This window comes from Paroedura picta, chromosome 4 (genome assembly GCF_049243985.1).
Source record: "Paroedura picta isolate Pp20150507F chromosome 4, Ppicta_v3.0, whole genome shotgun sequence".
Taxonomy (NCBI): domain Eukaryota; kingdom Metazoa; phylum Chordata; class Lepidosauria; order Squamata; family Gekkonidae; genus Paroedura; species Paroedura picta.
The window spans coordinates 120,184,777-120,203,690 of NC_135372.1; the positions used below are offsets into that span (position 1 = coordinate 120,184,777).

Here is an 18,914-nt window from a genome sequence, read left to right on the forward strand (position 1 = left end):
CAATTGTCATAAGTTACTGGATGACAATTTCTTATATTTTCACTCTAATGTTATTTTTGCTGGACAAAAGCAAAACCATTACTAGACAGGGTAGGGTGAGAGAAATGCGGAGAGCACCGAGTTTGTTAAATTCCTGGAGGTTTGGAAGTAGAGCCTGGGGAGGGAGCTCAGCAAGGTATAATGCCACTGGGCCTTTCTCTAAAGCAGCCATTTCCTCTAGGAATACTGAGCTCAGTAACTTGGAGATCAGTTGCTGTTCTAGGACAGGGGTAGTCAACCTGTGGTCCTCCACATGTCCATGGACTACAATTCCCATGAGCCCCTGCCAGCATTTGCTGGCAGGGGCTCATGGGAATTGTAGTCCATGGACATCTGGAGGACCACAGGTTGACTACCCCTGTTCTAGGAGACCTCTGGACTCCACCTACACTTGGGCTATCTTAGTTCTACCTCAGTTGACAGCCATTTTGGAGTGGTGCTCACCACCTCCCTGTCAAAATCCCAAAGATACCCACAGTGTCAAAAAGGTTAGGCACCTCTGGTATAATGTTCTCCTAGAGCAGAGTAGCAGATGCAAAATGACAGGCCTGTGACCCATGGAGCTTACAATCCAAATTGTGACGGAAGGAGTGGAGAAAGGTCAGCTAGGGGAAATTATGCACAAATCGAGTTGTAACCAATTAACAGAATGCTGGCTTAGAAAATTGACCTTCCAAATGTAGAAAAGGAGTGTTGGAGATGGGGAGCAAAAGGACAGAGTGGAAGAAACGAAAGATGGAAGGATGCTGGAATGCCACAGCGTTTATGAGACCGGATGAGTGTTGCAACTCACCAGTAAATGTTTCATGTGCTCTTAAAGTTCTACAGCTGCACATATGTGAGCATTCAACAGCACTGAGCATGATGAGAGGAAATTCCAATGCATGATGTTTCAGTATGTGAATTGCCATCTAGGAAATGAAGGAATGAAGGACTGTCTTCACTCTAATCTTAACATAACGAAATTACATAATGAAATCCTGCGGGTATGTGAATCAGTCTGGCCTTTCTCATTCTCCCTTCTTATCAGCTTATGCTTGAGGAGGGGGCTTCCCAAACCTGCAGTCTGATTGCTATAAAATGGCCTCCCTCCCTTCCTCTATTTCGCCCCTGTGGCTCCTGAGGTAAAGTCTTACGCCTGGCCACACTTCTGGTTGTGCTTCACGGCTGGCAGGATGTTCTCTGTGCATCTCAAGAAACGGAAGTGCTGAGCTCATGGAAACCGAGCCGGGGCCATAGAGAAGAGCAACAGTCTCATTTGAAGGAGGGAGGGAGGGAGGGAGGAGAGAGAGAGAGAGAGAGAGAGAGAGAGAGAGAGAGAGAGAGAGAGAGAGAGAGAGAGAGAGAGAGAGTGCACAATTACAATGCAGGGCTTTGTGAACTCTGGTGGCCCCTGTTGCTTCACAGGTAAGTGAACATTGTGGCCGTTCTATAATTAGACTGAGCCCCGTGGAACATTGAAGACCGACGAAGTTTTGTTCAAGGTAGGTATAAACTTTGTTGGTCTGAAAGGTGCCACTGGACTGAAATTGTGTTCTGCTGCTTCAGGCCGACACGGCTACCCACCTGAATCTATAATTAGACTTCTCAGCTGGTGCAAAAAGAAACTGGCAAGTGTCTGAGTATTTTTTTTTTTAAATATTATGAAGGAAACTAGGTCATTCTGAGAATAGGCAGCCTGCTCAGCGGAGCAGAGATCTGCATGGGATTTCTGAACCGTGTCATGTGCTAATTAATGAGTGCCACCAAAGTCAGAAAGAAGCTGCCCTTCTCTCAAGGTTTGTGGGCGTGGGTGCTGTGTGCCGAAACACACCCCTCTTCCTCTCAGTTGTTGCTTTTAGTGTTCCCGGCAGCATTTAATTCCAGGAAGCTGTCAGTGGATATCTGAGGGGTGCTGGTAGTCATTCAGTTGAGGTCAAACGAGAGGTTGATTGCTGGCGGTGGGTTGCTCTGCTGGCTGCACAGGTGCCCTTAAGGACAATTTTGGGTTTTAGCCAAGGCTGCGTGTGACTAGCTTCAGCGACTGCTGTACAGTTCCCTTGTTGATCTGCTAGGTGGCTGAGGCCAGCGCCACCTGTTGAGATCGGGTCCCCCTCTTCTGCAGTCCTTTCAGGCGATCCCTGGTCTCCTCCTTGGGTAATGTCGCCGTGTGGGGTTGGTTTATGTATTAGGATGGTTTTTATGTATCAGGGGTTTTTATGGGGGGGGGGTTATATGCTGTTACCCACCACGAGCCTTAGGGGCGTGGCGGGCTATAAATCCCAATAACAATAACAATAACAATTAATAATAGGTCATCTGAGAATCTGCAGAGAGCTGATGTTGTGGAGACCAGTTAATTAGGTCCCCTCCGCTGCATAGTTGGGGTTGCCAACTTTGGGTGCAGCCTGGGGAGAGCAGTAGTTGGGGGAGGGAGCCGCTGTATTTTCCCAGGGGACCTAATCTTCAGGGGAAGCCAGCTTGGTGTAGTTGTTAAGAGAGGTTGCTTCAAATCTGGAGAGTTGGTTTTAATTCCCCACTCCTCTACATGCAGCCATTTGGGTGACCTTGGGCTAGTCATAGTTCTCTTAGAGTTGTTCTCACAGAGCAGTTTTTCTCAGAGCTCTCTCAGCCTCACCCGCCTCACAGGTGGGTGTTGTGGGGAAAAGAAGAGAAGGCGATTGTAAGCCACTTTGAGGCGCCTTCAGGTAGTGAAAAGTGGGGTATAAAAATCAATTCTTCTTCTTTATTGTCTGGAGATCAGTTATAATTCTGGGAGATCTCAAGGTCTTTCCCAGAGGTTGGCAAACCACATTTGTGGTTTAACGACTCTGGTTGGTATTCATGGTTGAGTATGAAAGATCCAAAACCAGTACTGGAGGCACAACAGATTCAAGGCCTGTTTCCAGGGGGCTGGTCTGTTGTGACCAATATGGGAGCTTTATACCGAAATTTCCATAATCAAGGATACTTGACTAGACTTTTGGCTGTGGAACCAGGCATTTTCTCCACTCAACTTCTGACTAATAATTGTACTTTTTTTGAGTTTGCAGTACATATATATTTGCTGAGTATTTCTTTCAACGACTCTGTAAGGTGGTGGTAGAAAGGGCTATCAGGCCGCACTCAATTTATGGTGAGCCCTTACGGGGTTTTCAGAGCAGAGGTGATTGGCCGTTGCCTCCCTCTGTGTAGAAACCCTGAACTTCCTTGGCAGTCTCCTGTCTAAATAACAAGCAGACCTGACCCTGTTTAACTCTTCAGAGCTGCTGTGATTGAGTTAGCTTATGCACCCACCTGCAGGTCCGGCAAGGTAGGTTCGTATTATTATGCCAATACCTCAGTGTGGATGAGGTGAGAATGGCTTACTTAAGGCCACCCAGTGACTTTGTAGCCGATGAGAGATATCCAGACCAGGAACATACTGCAAGACTTAAATTACAGCTTAATCTCTAGTGAGATATGGGGACAGCTGGCCAGCAGCTATGGCAGGGCAAGTCTCATTTTGCTGCAAAGAAAATTTGCTGCAAAGGAAATGATATGAAAACATAATAAGTAGCAAGGTCAACAAGGTAATTGTCCTCAGATAAGCATTTTGTTTTCTTTCCATTTCTTTCCCATGAGTCTTAAAACATGCCACAGGTTCACAGGTAGTGCTGAGTACCCTTCGAGTACTTAGGGGCTTCTGCATATGCTAAATTTTTGTGGCATTTCCCCCAAAGGTGTTTTCCACTTATCCCCATGTTATATTGGTTGGGGGTTTACCATATCTGTGGTAGGACTCAAAAACCAAATAGAATTCTGTGTGCCCAAGGAGGGTTTGGACTTGAGTTGTCTAAGCAGCACCCCCCTCTCTCCCATAGAACATGATAAACAACTTTCGAACAACTTATTTTGAGTTGCACTACTGGTCTATCAGTACTGTGAATTCTGAACTCTTTGTGAGGTCTTGAGTAGGGTTCAATCACATTACCTGCTACTTAATCTTTTCAACTTAGTCCTACCAGAAATTGTCCTTGAGACTTCCTGTGTCGAAAGTTGAGACTCTCCCACTGAGCCAAAGCCCCTTTCCTAAATGGAAGGCATTGGATTTAAAGGTTTTCCGTGGATCTCAGATTTTACTGAGTTTGTTGAGCCATGACTTAGAGGTAGGTTGTAGCTCTGGAGAGATTGATATGACAGCAACATCTTTGGGCAGCAAATGAGGAGTAAACCCCTGTGGAAGACCAAGGGGGGCAGATTGTATGTTTTTTCAGTCTGTCTAAAGCTATTCAACACACTGAAGATAATAAAGGGAAAGTACCTTGGTTCTCAGGTATACTTTGTCAGTGGGGTGAAAGTGGCTTACCGTGCCATTCTATACAAAGTTACTCTGATCTAAACTCATTGATTTTATACAGTAACTCGGCTTAGGTTTGTGCTGCAAGACATACACATTGTCTGCACGGAAAACCAAGAGCTTCTGAGTGCAACTGAGGTATTTCTACTGCAGTTCAGCAAAAATGGCACCATTAAGACTAAGTTTTAGTCTGGATGTAAGCTTTCATGTGCAGGCATACTTCAGATAATAAATTGCAGTTCAATTAGGTTGGTCTTCACTCTTCGATTTTTTCAGGTGTCCCATGACAGAATTTCATTGATTTAAGCATAATCATTGTTCAAACTTTCTTAAAGCCCTATGACTGTTAAACCACAGTGACTCACTCTCTTTTTTACTTCTAGGACCACTAATAAGGTAATATGTTGTTAAACAATGTAGAGGTTTTGTATAGTTCCAGCCGGAGTGTGTGTGTGTTTGTGTGTGTGTGTGTGTGTGTGGGGGGGAATATATGCAAATACTTGTTGATTTTTTTCCTGTGGTTGCCATTGTAATCCTAAACACAGTTGATTTAAATGGGTTTAGGTAGAAAGTCTAAGGCTACTATGTTGAGGCAGGAAATGCAAACTACCACTGAACATCTCCTGTTTTGAAAATCCTTTGAAGTTGCCCTAAGTCAGCTGTGACTCAACAACACTTTGCCCTGTGCTGGATAGCCCAGGCTGTCATCGGAAGCTCAGCAGGGTTGGCCATGGCCACTATTTGGGTGGGAAATCTCCAAGGAACACCAGGGTTGTGACACAGCAATATGAAAACGCTTGCCTTGAAAACGCTGTGGGGTTGCCATAATAATTTGATTTCTTTTTCTTTACACTGGAACATTTGCTATGGACTACCGGGGACCACTTTCCTATGTCTATGTTCTGTGGATGGTAAATATATCCCGTGATCAGGCTATATTGGGGCAATAATATAAAACAAACTTGCCACCCCTGTGCCCTCTTTTCCAGAATTACTTTCTGGAACTTCCTGGAACCCAAGTCCTGTGAAAAGCTTTCCTTCCCATTATGGGAATGTTTAACCTCAAATAGATCAACAGTCTCCCTCCTTAATGATTGTGGCTGCTGCTGGGAAATTGGCATGTTACAGAAGCCTGGCAATGTTATCAGTTCTATTAATGGAGGGGAAGGTCTGAATCAATAGGAGAGTATAACAGTTCTCTGGCACGAAGGGGAGAAAACCAGAAGGTTTGAAACATCACCTGTTGCATCAAGTGGCCAAGCTCTTGGGTTGTGGATAGGGTTGCCAAACCTGGGTTGGAAAATCCTGGAGGTTTAGGGGTGGAGCCTGGAGACGGACCTTAGTAGGGTATAATGCCAGCATCCTCCCTACTTTGACAGCCATTTTCTACAGTGAAGCTCATTGCTGTCACTGGCTGTAATCCTGGGAGATCTCCAGGTCCCACTTGGAAATTGGCAACCATAATAATGGGTAATCCTTAAACCATATGGGTAAACCATAATCCTTCCCTCCCAGAAATCCATCAATGAATTCTGCTCCCAGACCTGTCTGCACTGTTGCCACTGTTACAATTATCAGTTAGTAGTATTAATGTTATGGTTATTTATGTTATGGATTGTTTCTTGTATTGTTTATACATTTTATATAAAATACCCTGAGCCTCCAGGGAGGGCTGTATATAAACTAACCAACCAACCAACCCAGGTGTTGTGGACTAGTGGAACAGTTCAGACTTACAGGCCCTGGAGAACTGTTTTAAATCCTGCAGGTCCCTGATCTCATTAGGTAGAGTGTTCCATTTGACCGTAACACTGTGGGGGGACATAACAGAAGAGGTGGTCCTGTAGATTCAAGGATCCCATGACATCTAGGGCTTTGAAGGTGAGAACTTTGAACTTGATCTAGTATCCAAGCTGAAGCCAGAGCAGCTGGGAGAGCATTGGTGCAATATGCCCTCTCCATTGGGTCCCAGTAAGGACCTGAGTTGCCGCATTTTTGGACCAGTTGGAATTTCTGGAGCAGTTTCAAGGACAGTCCTGTGTAAAGTGAGTTACAGTAGTCTAGCTTGGAGGTTACTGTTGCATGGATCATAGTCCTAGCATTCTAGAGGGAAACAGTCAAAAAGCAAAGCTTTGCGATTTGAACTCCTGACAACTGTTTTCCCATAGAGAGCCAGAATAATTTTTGTGTGTGTGAAACACAGCATTCATACCACTATGTACAAGACAGCACTGAGTGGTCATTTGTTACATGAAATGTATGGAGGACAATAAAAGTATAGTGCAAATATGGAGTAATATCACTCACTAAAGTAACTCGATTTGCACTGTTGAGTGCAGTTGTGTCAAGTGAAATGAAAACAAAAAGCTGAATGTAAAGAGGATATGTAGAATTAAGTGGAACTGCTGGGGGAGGTGGCAGTGATGGGGGAAAAATTATTCTGGAATGCCTTTGTGCCCTAGAATACCCTAATGCTGGCTGTCTTGATAGCATTTCAACAGTGTGTAGGGCTCATATGAAGAATGCAGTTCTCGACCCCTTGAACATTGTGGGCAAGCAAAGAATGTGCTCTCATTTGCTTTGCATACATTCTCTATTCATTGAAAAGTGGTTTGGGAAGAGACTCTCCAGTAGGTTCTTGAGTAAGTTTCCCTGTGAGCCCCTAACTGCACCTGGTCCGCTGTATTGCTGTGAGTAGCACATAAGTTGCTTTGAGATCCTTCAAATTTCTACCCCCTGGTTTTGCATATCTGCTTCTTTTCTTAGCACAGATGTTCACAACTTTGTTTCACTCTTTGCTGTAAATTGAATGAGTCAGAAACAATCGCTCCCGCCCCCAAATGAACTGTTCAACTTGTTATCCAAAGCAGGGGTAGTCAACCTGTGGTTCTCCAGATGTCCATAGACTACAATTCCCATGAGCCCCTGCCAGAAAACTGGCAGGGGCTCATGGGAATTGTAGTCCATGGACATCTGGAGGACCACAGGTTGACTACCCCTGATCCAAAGCATCAAGCATGCTTTGCACAAGGCTGTCAAGAGGGGAGCAGAATCCCAAGGTCTCTGGTCACCCAGGAGGCTGTGGAGCTAGGCAAGTCATAGGATGGTTGGCCTGTGTCATCATGAAGGTGGGTCAAGGGGAATCATTGTCTGGCAGCTTATGATTTGGGAAGCCCTGTTTGCAAAGATGTGCTTTAGAAATGTACTGCCTCACAAGGCCAGTTTTATGTTTGTCAGAGTCTTTATTATTGTTGGACTCCAAAGAAGAGAGAGAATCCCCAAACAGAATGGACCCTCTCTGTGGTCCCCTGCCTTCTCTGACACAATCACTTCTCTTCAGAAGACCTTAAAATGGATCTGCCATGAGTGTACTCAAAGTCTCCCAGAAGCAAATTAGGCAGAAGGCTGAGAAGCTGATGCTTGGGAATCATAGACCTGCTGTACTCTACACATGGGAGGAAGATGTGACTCCTGAAACCTCGGCAAGGTTAGGGACCTAACTTTCCTGCAGGAGACAGTGAAATCAGCTGCTTTAGAACTTTTAAATTCTAGCCATTGCTGTGTGAAGAGCATTCCAGCCCAGCTTGTGCTAGTCCTGGAAGGCTCTCTGCACCAAAGACTCCACTCGTATATTGATGGTCCAGCCTGATCTTGGCTGCCTTTGAAAGATCTGATGCCTGGTTGACCTGATAGACAACAGGACAACCTCCAAATTAAATGCATAATTTGCCTTTTGGGGCAAGTGTATGGGGAAATTTTTTTAAAGGCCCATTCTAAATGATGAAGAATAAACCACGTGGCCAGGGCAAGATACATTCTCCCCATGCAATGCAGAGGAATCAAAGAAAGAGCCATTTTGGCATCTGGTGGTATATTTTCCATTGCTAAGTGGAGTGTGGGGGATGTCCAGTGGGCATCTCCTCTCAATGACCTTCCTGTGTTTTACCTTGTTTCCACATCTGCCCTGGATTCTATCAAGCAGGAGTATACTGGGTGTTTCTTGCTGAAACATAGTTTTCAGCTGCTTGAGAACCCAACTCAGGTTGGATCCTTGGTACCTGCAGAGCGGGGTAATACATACCCCTCATACAAAGACATTTTTTTCTTACCTGAAACAGCCCTTAGAATCACTGTTTGTCCCATTGGGGAAATATCTTTCTAACCTTCATGTATAGCCAGTCAGTACACAGTTTCTTGGGGGAGGGGAGTCAACAGTTCCCTGAGGATATTTCAGGTGGTAAAAATGTGTAAGAAGTAAAGCTTAAATTTCATCTTCTACTGATCTGGATTAGGCCCCCACGTGTGCTTGAGAATCACATCACAACAAGGAATTCCGGTGTGCAAGTGTTTGAGTGTAACTGATCGCTGGGCCCTGACCAGAACTGTGGTAAGCAGGGTCCTCAGAGACCCTTGGATTGTCAAGTACCTGTTGGCCCCGAGGAGCCCATGCATGCAAGGATTACTAAAGGTGTTGGCGACAGTTTCATGAGAAGAGTGTCCAGTCCAGTGCCTGCCATTTAAAAAAACAAACAAAACCTATTGGAAGGTCCTTTTGAACCCCCTCCTCAAGCAGCCATGCAACACAAAGCACTGTATTTGTGGCCCAGGATTGAATACTGGCCCAATATGGTTTTCTACCCCTGCCTTTCCCTGAGAAAGAGCATTCCTTTGTCTCTTGAAGTTGCACGGACATTTCCAAATTCAACAGACCCAGATGTCCATCCCTCTCCATTTTGCATCTGGCAGCCTGATGTTTGCTTCAGGCAGAGAAAAAGACCTCGTTGCCTGCTGTCGATTAGATCCTCAGAGGAGGAACTCGAGCAATGCAAACATCGCACGTTCTTGCCGTCCCAAATGGAAGCAAAACACAGAGGATGCTCTTAGAGATCTTGAATGTTGAAGATTCTTACACTGTACCTTCTACTTGGAATTCCCCACAGCCTTGTTTGTGCCTAGAGTTGCCTTGGATTACACTGCAGGTATGAGGAGAAAAAAAAAATTCTCAGGGATTTGTGAACTGTAAAGTTAGGATTTAATTATTATTCAGATATTTCTCCCCTCCCTCCCCCCCCCTCCCAATAGTTTTTTTCTGCTAACACTTTCACTCCTGCATGGTGTGTTAGAAACTTTAGTTTTAATCACAGATATTTTAAAATCAATTTTACCGCATTCATTTTATTGTTAGGTTTCAGCTGCCACCTTTGCCTTGTTAGAAAATTACTGGTTGGATTTTATTGTTGTAAACTGCCTCATGCAATTTTTTTTTTTAACCTCAGCAGATGGGATGAAAAAATCATTAAACATGTTGCTGTGATGCGGCTGTTACACAATGCACAGTAGCCACGAAAGAGATGGCTGCTATTAGCAAGGTGGTGGTCCAGAACTGTTGCACACAACTAGGTCGTCCTTAAGCAGCCGGGGTGCACGGCTTGTGCGAAACCGGAACGCTTTTTTCGATCTCTGCTGCTTGTGAAAGAAGGGTGGCAGCCTAATTAATGCCAGCTTCCATGGCAGATACGTTGTCATGGCATAGCAGTCATGTAAGAAGTGCAGCCTTCTAATGCTTCATTACACTATGCTCAAAATGTTCAGGTCTTATGTAGGTGGTCCCATTCTTACAAATGGCAGATTAGGAGGCAGACTTGTCTCCAGACTGTACCATGTCTGATGGCAGATGGAGGCTCATGTGACAGAATTCATTGGCAGACTCCCTCCCCCCCTCCTTTGTGTAGAAGGTTAACCAATTATGGAAGAGGCAGGGGTAGACATTTAGATGCTTGTATGCAAAGGATTGAGCCTCTTGTGGCGCAGCGTGGTAAGGCAGCAGACATGCAGTGTGAAAGCTCTGCCCATGAGGCTGGGAGTTCAATCCCAGCAGCCGGCTCAAAGTTGACTCAGCCTTCCATCCTTCCGAGGTCGGTAAAATAAGTACCCAGATTGCTGGGGGGTAAAATGGTAATGACTGGGGGAGGCACTGGCAAATCACCCTGTATTGAGTCTGCCATGAAAACGCTAGAGGGCTTCACCCCAAGGGTCAGACATGACTCGGTGCTTGCACAGGGGATACCTTTACCTTTATGCAAAGGATTGCCCTGACCTGGATAGCCCAGGTTACCCTGATCTTGCCAGATCTTGGAAATTAAGCAAGGTAAACCCTGGCTAGTATTTGGATGGGAGACCTCCACGGGAGTCCAAAGTCACAGTGCAGAGGCAGGGAATAGCAATGTATCTTGCCTTGAAAACCCCAAGGGGTCGTCCTAATTCAGCTGTGATTTTCCACCCCCAACATGGAAGGAATTATTTTGTGTATGGAGCATATTCTGTTTTGTATGGATGTTTCTGGGATGTACCACATCTGGGGTGGACAGGGATCCACTTAATTGACCATCTAAATGAGAGCTAAATGTATGCTGATGTTGGCTGAAGATCCCAGGCAAGAAGGGGATGTGGGCAAGCTCCTGTCTTTTTTCATGCTTTCAGTTTCTTTCCGGTCTTGCTGGGTCTCCTTTCTTTCCCCAACTATTTCTTAGCCAATGGCTAAAATGATCAAAGGAGCTGGTATGATAGCTTTCCACTTCAGTTTCCCCAAATAGAACGAAATACGTATAACAAATAAAAATAAAGTAAGTTTTACTTGAATGTGGAATATGTTAAATAGGTGTTCTGAACCCCAGATATATGTACTGTATCTATTATTTAGTCTACTTGTTTTGAAATCTTTTTCGGGTGTGTAAACTATGATCATTTTAGCACATGTTTACACTCAGAGAGGTTTTTCTCTGCCTTGGCTTCAGAACTTCAGAAATTTTATTGCCTGTAAGGAGGGGTGGTTAGAATCCATGTGATGTCAACTTTCCAAGATTTCCCCAACCCCGGTATCCTGCTCTCATATCTTGTCTTGTATAGCAGTTCTGAAAGGGATATAGTGCAGGCCTATGAACAAATTACCTGGAGGGGAAGTTGGTGGTTTTTACACTATAGGGTTGCCAGGGGTGGGGGTGGGGAGGATTGCCAGCTCCAGTTTGGGAATCTCTTGGCGATTAGAGGGTGATGCCTGAGGAGGACAGGGGCTTCAGTGGGGTTCAGTGTAATGGAGTCCACCCTCCAAAGCATCCATTTTCTCCAGGGGAAATGATCTCTGGAGAAGTCTGGAGATGAGCTGTAATTCCCATGTCCCACTAGGAGGATTTGAACATAAATGAAACCCAGGAATTTGAAGGAATGAGCAGGATACCATGACTTTAAATTTATACATTAATTTATTTCATTTATTTATTTGAAATTTTTATGCAGCCTTTCTGCCAATCAGGGCTTGAAGGGGGAGGAGCCCCAGGTGGGTGTGTACACAGCTATGCTTCCCAACCATATTCTGCATGATCGTGCCACTTCCGTGGTTTCTTGAGGAATGTTTCAGGGGTTTCTCGATAGTTAGAAAAGTTGAGGAAGGTTGTTCCAGGATACCAGCATGGGTGGGTGACTGAAGTTCTTTCTGCACTTTACTCCCACACTAGGGGCAGGAAGAGAGGACATGAGGATTGAGAACAGCATACAAATCACATATGGTTGTGTAGATGTTCACAGGGTAGGTCCATGGGGGGAAACCATGTTCCAGAGTTTTGGTTCCACAAACAAGAAAGCCCTTCCTTGAGTTGCCGGGCATTAGTCTATCATCAGATGATGGGGCCGCCAAAGCAGGACCTTTAAGATGACCAGAGTGGGTGTTATTATAAGTTACAGTGTTATATAAGAACAGTTGTTTTTTGTACCCTGCTTCTCACTACCTGAAGGAGTCTCAAAGCAGCTTACAATCACCTCACCTTCCTCTCCTCACAACAGACACCCTGTGAGGTAGGCGGGGCCGAGAGAGGGGCTGTGCCTGGCCCAAGGTCACCAGTTGGCTGCATGTGGAGGAGGAGTGGGGAAACAAACCCAGGTCTCCATAATAGAGGCAGCCGATCTTAACCACTATACCAAGCTGGCTATAGCTTTATAGTAACAATTCTTTTTTTTAGAAGAAAAAGAAGAAGAGTTGGTTCTTATATGCCGCTTTTCCCTACCCGAAGGAGGCTCAAAGCGGCTTACAGTCGCCTTCCCTTTCCTCTTCCCACAACAGACACCCTGTGAGGTGGGTGAGGCTGAGAGAGGCCTGATATTACTGCTTGGTCAGAAAAGCTTTATCAGCGCCATGGCGAGCCCAAGGTCACGCAGCTGGCTGCATGTGGGGGAGTGCAGAATCGAACCTGGCAAGCCAGATTAGAAGTCCGCACTTCTAACCACTACACCAAACTGGTTTAAAAAACCATTCAGTGAAACACCAGGGGAAAAGGCAGCTGATGATGGAAATTGTGCTGAAAACTCCTGTGCAGGTGCTCCAGGGCCATTCGAAGTCCTTTTGTATTCATTCTTTATCAAGGATACAATTTTAATATAATCACATATGATGCACAGGCCAGGAAAGAGAGCCACAGAAATAGCTACCGGAAAACTGCTTTGTAATTTTTGTATATCCAGCCTGTTATAGTAGTTAAAGCATCAAACTAGCATCTGGGAGAAACCAGTTTAAATTCCCAGTCTGCCATGGAAGCTTGCTGGGGGAATTTAGGCCAGCCCCACACTCTCTGCCTATCCTTCCTCGCAGGGTTATTGTGAGAATAAAATGAAGGACTGAAAAATGGTATAAATCACTTTGGGTCCTCCTTGGGGAGAAAATCGGAGTATAAATGAAGTGAATAAATAAATGTGGCTTAGGTTTGATCTGGCACAAACCTTACTTTGTTGTTTTCTGACTTTCTCTCTAGAATCCCACCATGTTTTCCTCAGACTTTAGAAAGTGCTATCCATGGATCAGCCACAGAAGGCTCTCTTAGTTCTGGGCAGTTTCTTCTGGGTGCCCAGATTGGGCTGCTAGTCCAGCCAGAAGTGAGGCCGACCCGTTTTGCCTCTGAAATCTGCCCAGGCTATGGACTCCCACATGGACCTGCTGACAGAGCTCCAGCTGCTGGATAAGGTGCCAACACTAGAGCGGCTCCGGGCAGCCCAGAAGCGCAGAGCTCAGCAGCTGAAGAAGTGGGCGCAGTACGAGAAGGAGATGCAGCACAAGAAGAGGAAACACGAGAAAAGGAGGAACGTGATCAGCCGCAAGAAGGTGTCTTTTGAGGCCAGTGTCGCCCTGTTGGAGGCTTCGTTAAGGAATGATGTTGAGGAAGGTAAGAGCTCTGGAGTCACATATGCCCCCCCCCCTGGATTTGACAGCTGTTGTGACAGCACCAAGCTCAGCACAGGATCTTTATTGGTTGTGGTATTAACAGAAACTTTTGGTCTGCTGATGTGAAGTGCCAGGGTTGGGAACAGTCTGATGGGAGTGACAAGGTGAGGTATGTAGGGTTGAAGTTCACAAGAGTTGTGTTGGTGCCATATCTTCCTCCACTCTCAGCTTGGTGTCATGCTGAGGCTCACCTCATTCCAGTGGGGTCCTTACTTCCCTCTTGATCAGCCAGAGAGCCAGCTTGGTCTAGTGGTTAAGAGCAGTGGCTTCTAATCTGGCAAGCCGGGTTTGATTCTCTGCTCTTCCACATGCAGCCAGCTGGGTGACCTTGGGCCATCATAGTCCTGTTGGAGCTGTTTTCACAGAGCAGTCCTCTCAGAGCTGTCTCAGCCCCACTTACCTCACAGGGTGTCTGTTGTGGGGAAAGGAAGGGAAGGAGGTAGTGAGCTGTTTCAAGATTCCTTTGGGTAGTGAAAAATGGGGTATAAAAACCAACTCTTCTTCTTTTCTTGGACTATGGTCTAAATCTCTTCCCTCTATATTCCCAGTGCATGAACTCCGTCAAATTACTTATTTAACATTTCTTGGTGGAAAAGTCACCATAGAGTGACTCTTCCTTTCCCCCTTCCTCCCCAAAAAACAGTAAAATGTCTTCTAGAAAGTAAATGCTGAAAACAGTAGCATGCATTCAGTTATTTAGCAAGAGTTACATGTTTAGAATTGAGACCAAAGTTTCCTTAAAGTGAACTTTCAAATGAACTCAAGGACTAATTCTGAGGCTTACTGCCTGAAATGCATATAGATGAGGCTTACTTCTCAGAGATCTGTCTGAATTTCTCAGGAGGATTCAGGGTATCTTAGGGTTGTTGCTTGATTTTGCCTAAAGAAAAACCCACGGTGACTTTAGAAGCTGAAATATTTGAGCAATTTTTAAAAGAAATCCAAACAGTTTTTGAAAGACTAGTGGCATTTCTCGGGAGGGCTTTCAAAAATTCCTAGCCTGTCCCCTGATAACGAAATAGTCAGATTTGGAAGGACAGGTAAAGTTACCTTGGTTTGAAAGAGTATTGGCTGTAAGGATGGAAATGTGCCTCTTGCTTTTCTGTGATGAAGATAGCACTCATGGCAGCTTATAAAGTAAAATATTTTTAAAAATTAAAGCAGGCCCAGGCAACCAAGTTGAAAAGGTTCTAGCTGTGAAGATGATATGCCAGCCTGCAAACAAAAGTGCGTATGGGGAAGGGGGCAGGCAGAAAGGTTGTACTTTGCTTTGTTGTTGTTGTTGTTTATTTATTTATATCCCACCACTATCCATGGACTCGTGGCGAGTTACACAAAAACAGATTAAACCCCCAATAAAGCCAATCACAAATCCTCCAATACCATAAGAATCCCACAAAAGGTGGCAGAATCCCCAATCCTCCCTAATCTACAGTCCACCATCATAGGCTAGACCTGCGAGAGCAATCCAAGCCCCGGCACTTTCAGTGCTCATCTTAAACCTAGTTGATATTTCCACATGTCCAGAAGGCAAAGATAACCAAAAGCCATGTTCACTTCCTTCTCTTGTGTAGCTAGTCCTCACAACACTGGGGTATTTGCACAACACTGGGGTATTTGCACCCATGGATACAGGAAACTGCCTTATAGTGAATCAGACGATTGGTTCATCCTGGTCAGTATTTCCTTCTCTGACTGGCAATTGCTCTTCAGGGTCACAAGCAGAGATCTTTCACATCACCTCCTGCCTTGTCCTTTTTACTGGGAAAGCTGGGGGGGTCGAACCTGGGATCTTCTGCAGGCCAAGTAGATACTCTGCCCCTGAGTCACAGCCATTCTCTAACATAATAGAAATTTCTTCCAATGGAAGAGCTGCTTATTTCAGAGGATGGCTCCGACACTGAGCCAAAAGGAAAGGTGGGATATAAATATTTTAATAAGCTTTGCACATAGAGTGGTAGGACCCACCCCACTGCCAAAATGTCCTGGATCCACCCCCGTTGCTTGGAAAAGAGCCAACCCTACTTGCTGGAGGAAATGGCTTGGGGTGCTGCAGTTCAGCAAGCATGTACTGGGAGTTGCCTGCCCATGAGATGAAGACATTTTTAAAAGAAATCCTGAAAAATCATCAGTAACAGCAGGAACAACTAAAAACCAGTGACAAAACAATCATAAAAACTAGGCAGCCAAACTGAAATCTAGCAAGTAAGTCAATAAAAACAACATGAGCATCAGAATTGATAGGCTAAACACAAACAAGTCAAGGTGTAAAACCATCCAATGCCCTCCAGAACAGAAAAGTTGACCAACTTTTGGGAGGTCAGTAGTGGGAGTTCAAGGTGATTATCCTTGAATGGGGAATTCTATGGTCTGAGGCAGGGGTAATCAACCTGTGGTCCTCCAGATGTCCATGGACTACAACTCCCATGAGCCCCTGCCAGCCCCTGGCAGGGACTCATGTGAATTGTAGTCCATGGACATCTGGAGGACCACAGGTTGACTACCCCTGGTCTGGGGGACCACAGCTGCAAAAGCCCTGCCTTAATATTCAATTGGAATGGTGAGGACATGTGAAATTGAGCTCCTTTAATTTTAGGTTAATAACCTGTTTCATTTTTGTGTTTTCTAAGATACTGAGGGGAGGAAATGTTCAAGATTTTATTAAGGCTAATAATATTCCTTTGCAGTGGTGATATCAGTAAAGTAAATATGGATATGCTGTGGACACAGCAATTGGGAGGGTATTTGTAATGAATGCTCCCTTTTTTGCGGCTGTGCTGTTCAAGCTTGTTTTGCTTTTGTCAAAATATGATTTGGATAGTTTAGGCTAGGACAGAAATTACTATTAGATCTATTAGAAGCATTAGGATGGTTTGAAAGGAAACACAATGTCTGAACAGTGAAATATTATACAACAAGCTTCTTTGGAACCTGAAAGATAAATGTAGGATTGGCCTAGATATTTCCCCGTCAGCCTCAGTTGTTAAGCATGTTGTTCAACCAGGACAAAACACTTTGAGGTAATCAAATTTTAAGGTTTACAGATTGGTTTGTTCAAGAGAAGATGATATCATCTAAGGGAATAAGAAAATAGAATGAGGAAGGAAAAAGGCCTTTTTCCTCCTTGTGTTCACAGACATTTAATTTTCATGTCTTCTGTACAGACTATTAGAAGAAAGGTTTTGAAGGAACAAAAAAGAAGCAGGTTGTGAATCCGGTATCTGACAAAGGGAGCTTTGACTCTCAAAAGCTCTTGTTGATCTCCTGGTCTGTTACTGGACTTGAACATAGCTCTTCGCCTGAAGACCATCATGGTTATGCTCTGAAGCTAAATCAGGGGTGTTACATTTGAAGGTGTCTCTTGATTTCTCTTGAAGGGAACATGGGGAAAATCATGTCACAAGACTAGTTTGCCACATGCAAGGAAAACTAATCCTGCCCAGCCCCCAGACTGGTGCTCTGAATTAGGCATGTGCAAAAAACCCAAAACAACAAATAATCATACTATTTTGGATTTGGCTGAAAATGATTTGGCCAAATCTGAAAGGTACGAACGATGTTTCACCTTTTCGAATTCATCTGAATCGATTGTCGAATATACTTCTGTTCCCCTCCTACCTATGCAGCAGCATCTCTGCTGCCTAAAAAGAGAAGGATGAGAGCACCTGCTGATCAACTGATGATGACCGACCCTCGACCCATCCCATTTAAATCCCTCCCCAGTTGAGGAAGGATTTAAAGGGAGCAGGTGAGGCACCTATCAGCAGCTGTTTAGATGCACACTGTCCCTCTAGACTTCTCAGGTGCTGCCTAAGAAAGTGTGTGTACGGGGGAGTCATTCAAATGGTCTGAATCAGGGTGGCCTAATCATGATTTCCAAACTAGGGCTGTGCGTTTCGGTGTCTGAAGCAGCCCTGCACACCCGAAGCAGCCAGCACCACGGCACTGTGCCTTTGTGTGTGCACCCACCCGTGCACTGGCACCTGCACCTCCCCCCCCACGCACCTCCCCCCCACGGGCACGAACAGCCGCTTCAGATGCTGAAGCGCCCAACCCTACTCTAAACTAGAGATTAGTTCCTCTGGAGAAAGTGGCTAATTTGGAGGGTCCCTCCTCTCCCAAAGCTCAGCTCCTGAATCTCCAGGAATTTCCCAGTCCAGTGCTGGCAACCATAGGTCATCCTCCCCCCCCCCCCATACTCATACTGTTTTCTCCTGCTGTGGTGGAGTTCATTTTCACACCTGTGTGTGGATGCAGGGTCAGTAGGGGGCAAAATGCATTACCCAGTAAGGATTTTAGAGGAGAGTAGGAAGGAGGATTATCCTGGATGCTGCATTATTTCTTTGCCTTATGACACAGGGCAACCCTTCAAATGCAGCGTTTTTAGCTGCAAGTCACTGTCCATTGCATTATTGACTGAAGAGAGAGAAGTGATGTGCACATGTTTGAGAATTAGCTTGAGGATCAAGGTCATAGTGAAGGAAAACACTGACCCTTTTAAAGGCAAGTTTCTGCCCCACAAGGCCTAGGTTTGGATTGAGAGTATAAACCATCTCTTTACAGCAGTTATTAATCCTTTAGAGGGAAAAAGGCGAAGACCCCCTTTATTCTTTGTGAACAGTTAAAACTGTGCATAGTTCTACTTTTCCTCTTTCTTCTGTCTAAGTATCTTTGATGAAGATGCATTTTCATTAGGACATTTTAGTAAGCATCAAAGCACCAGGAAAAATCTGGATTTCAAACATGAGACTGTGTGGAAACATCCACTACTTTGAAGTGCTTCATGAAAGATCCCTCCCACACACACACACACACACACACAAAGAAAAAGATTTATACTGCTTGCTATTTATGATGCCACTTAGATTTGATACTCATTTGTCAGGGAAAAGCTCCAAAAAGAAAATCTGTTGGAGCTTTAAGATATCCTGTTTCAAATGCTGTTGTTTATTTGCCTTATATCAGCCACAGGCTTAGGTTTCATTGTTCTCAGTTCTGCAGAGAAGCAAAACAAGAATAATCCGTACTTAAAAATCTGTTCATCTAAAGTGAAGATTGATAGTTGGGCAGAAGGAAGGAAGGAAGATGAAAGGAACCGTGAAGGGATTGAGATTATCCTGATAAACAGTCTGCCAACCATGTAATCTTTGTGCAGGGAAAAACTCACAAATAAATCTAAGAAGAGACTTGCGCAAACATTATTGGCTGGATCCCAATCCTACTTCTGTTTGCATGAGTTGTGTTTATTCTGTTTATGTCTTGCTTTTCCAACTGTTTATGTCTTGCTTTTGA

General features: G+C 44.8%; 1 protein-coding gene across 2 annotated transcripts in view; it reads left to right on the forward strand.

Annotated features, from left to right (window-relative positions):
• Nucleotides 1-18,914, forward strand: part of PPP1R16B (protein phosphatase 1 regulatory subunit 16B) — a 140,409-nt gene that overhangs the window by 39,802 nt on the left and 81,693 nt on the right. The window contains exons 1-2 of one of the 2 annotated variants that reach the window (XM_077335420.1): nucleotides 9,198-9,336; nucleotides 13,156-13,563. In XM_077335420.1, coding sequence (XP_077191535.1) covers nucleotides 13,317-13,563 — 247 coding nt within the window. In that variant the 5' untranslated portion in view covers nucleotides 9,198-9,336; nucleotides 13,156-13,316. Of the gene's footprint in view, nucleotides 1-9,197; nucleotides 9,337-13,155; nucleotides 13,564-18,914 lie in introns of those variants that run through there. The other variant, XM_077335419.1, reaches the window with a different exon arrangement.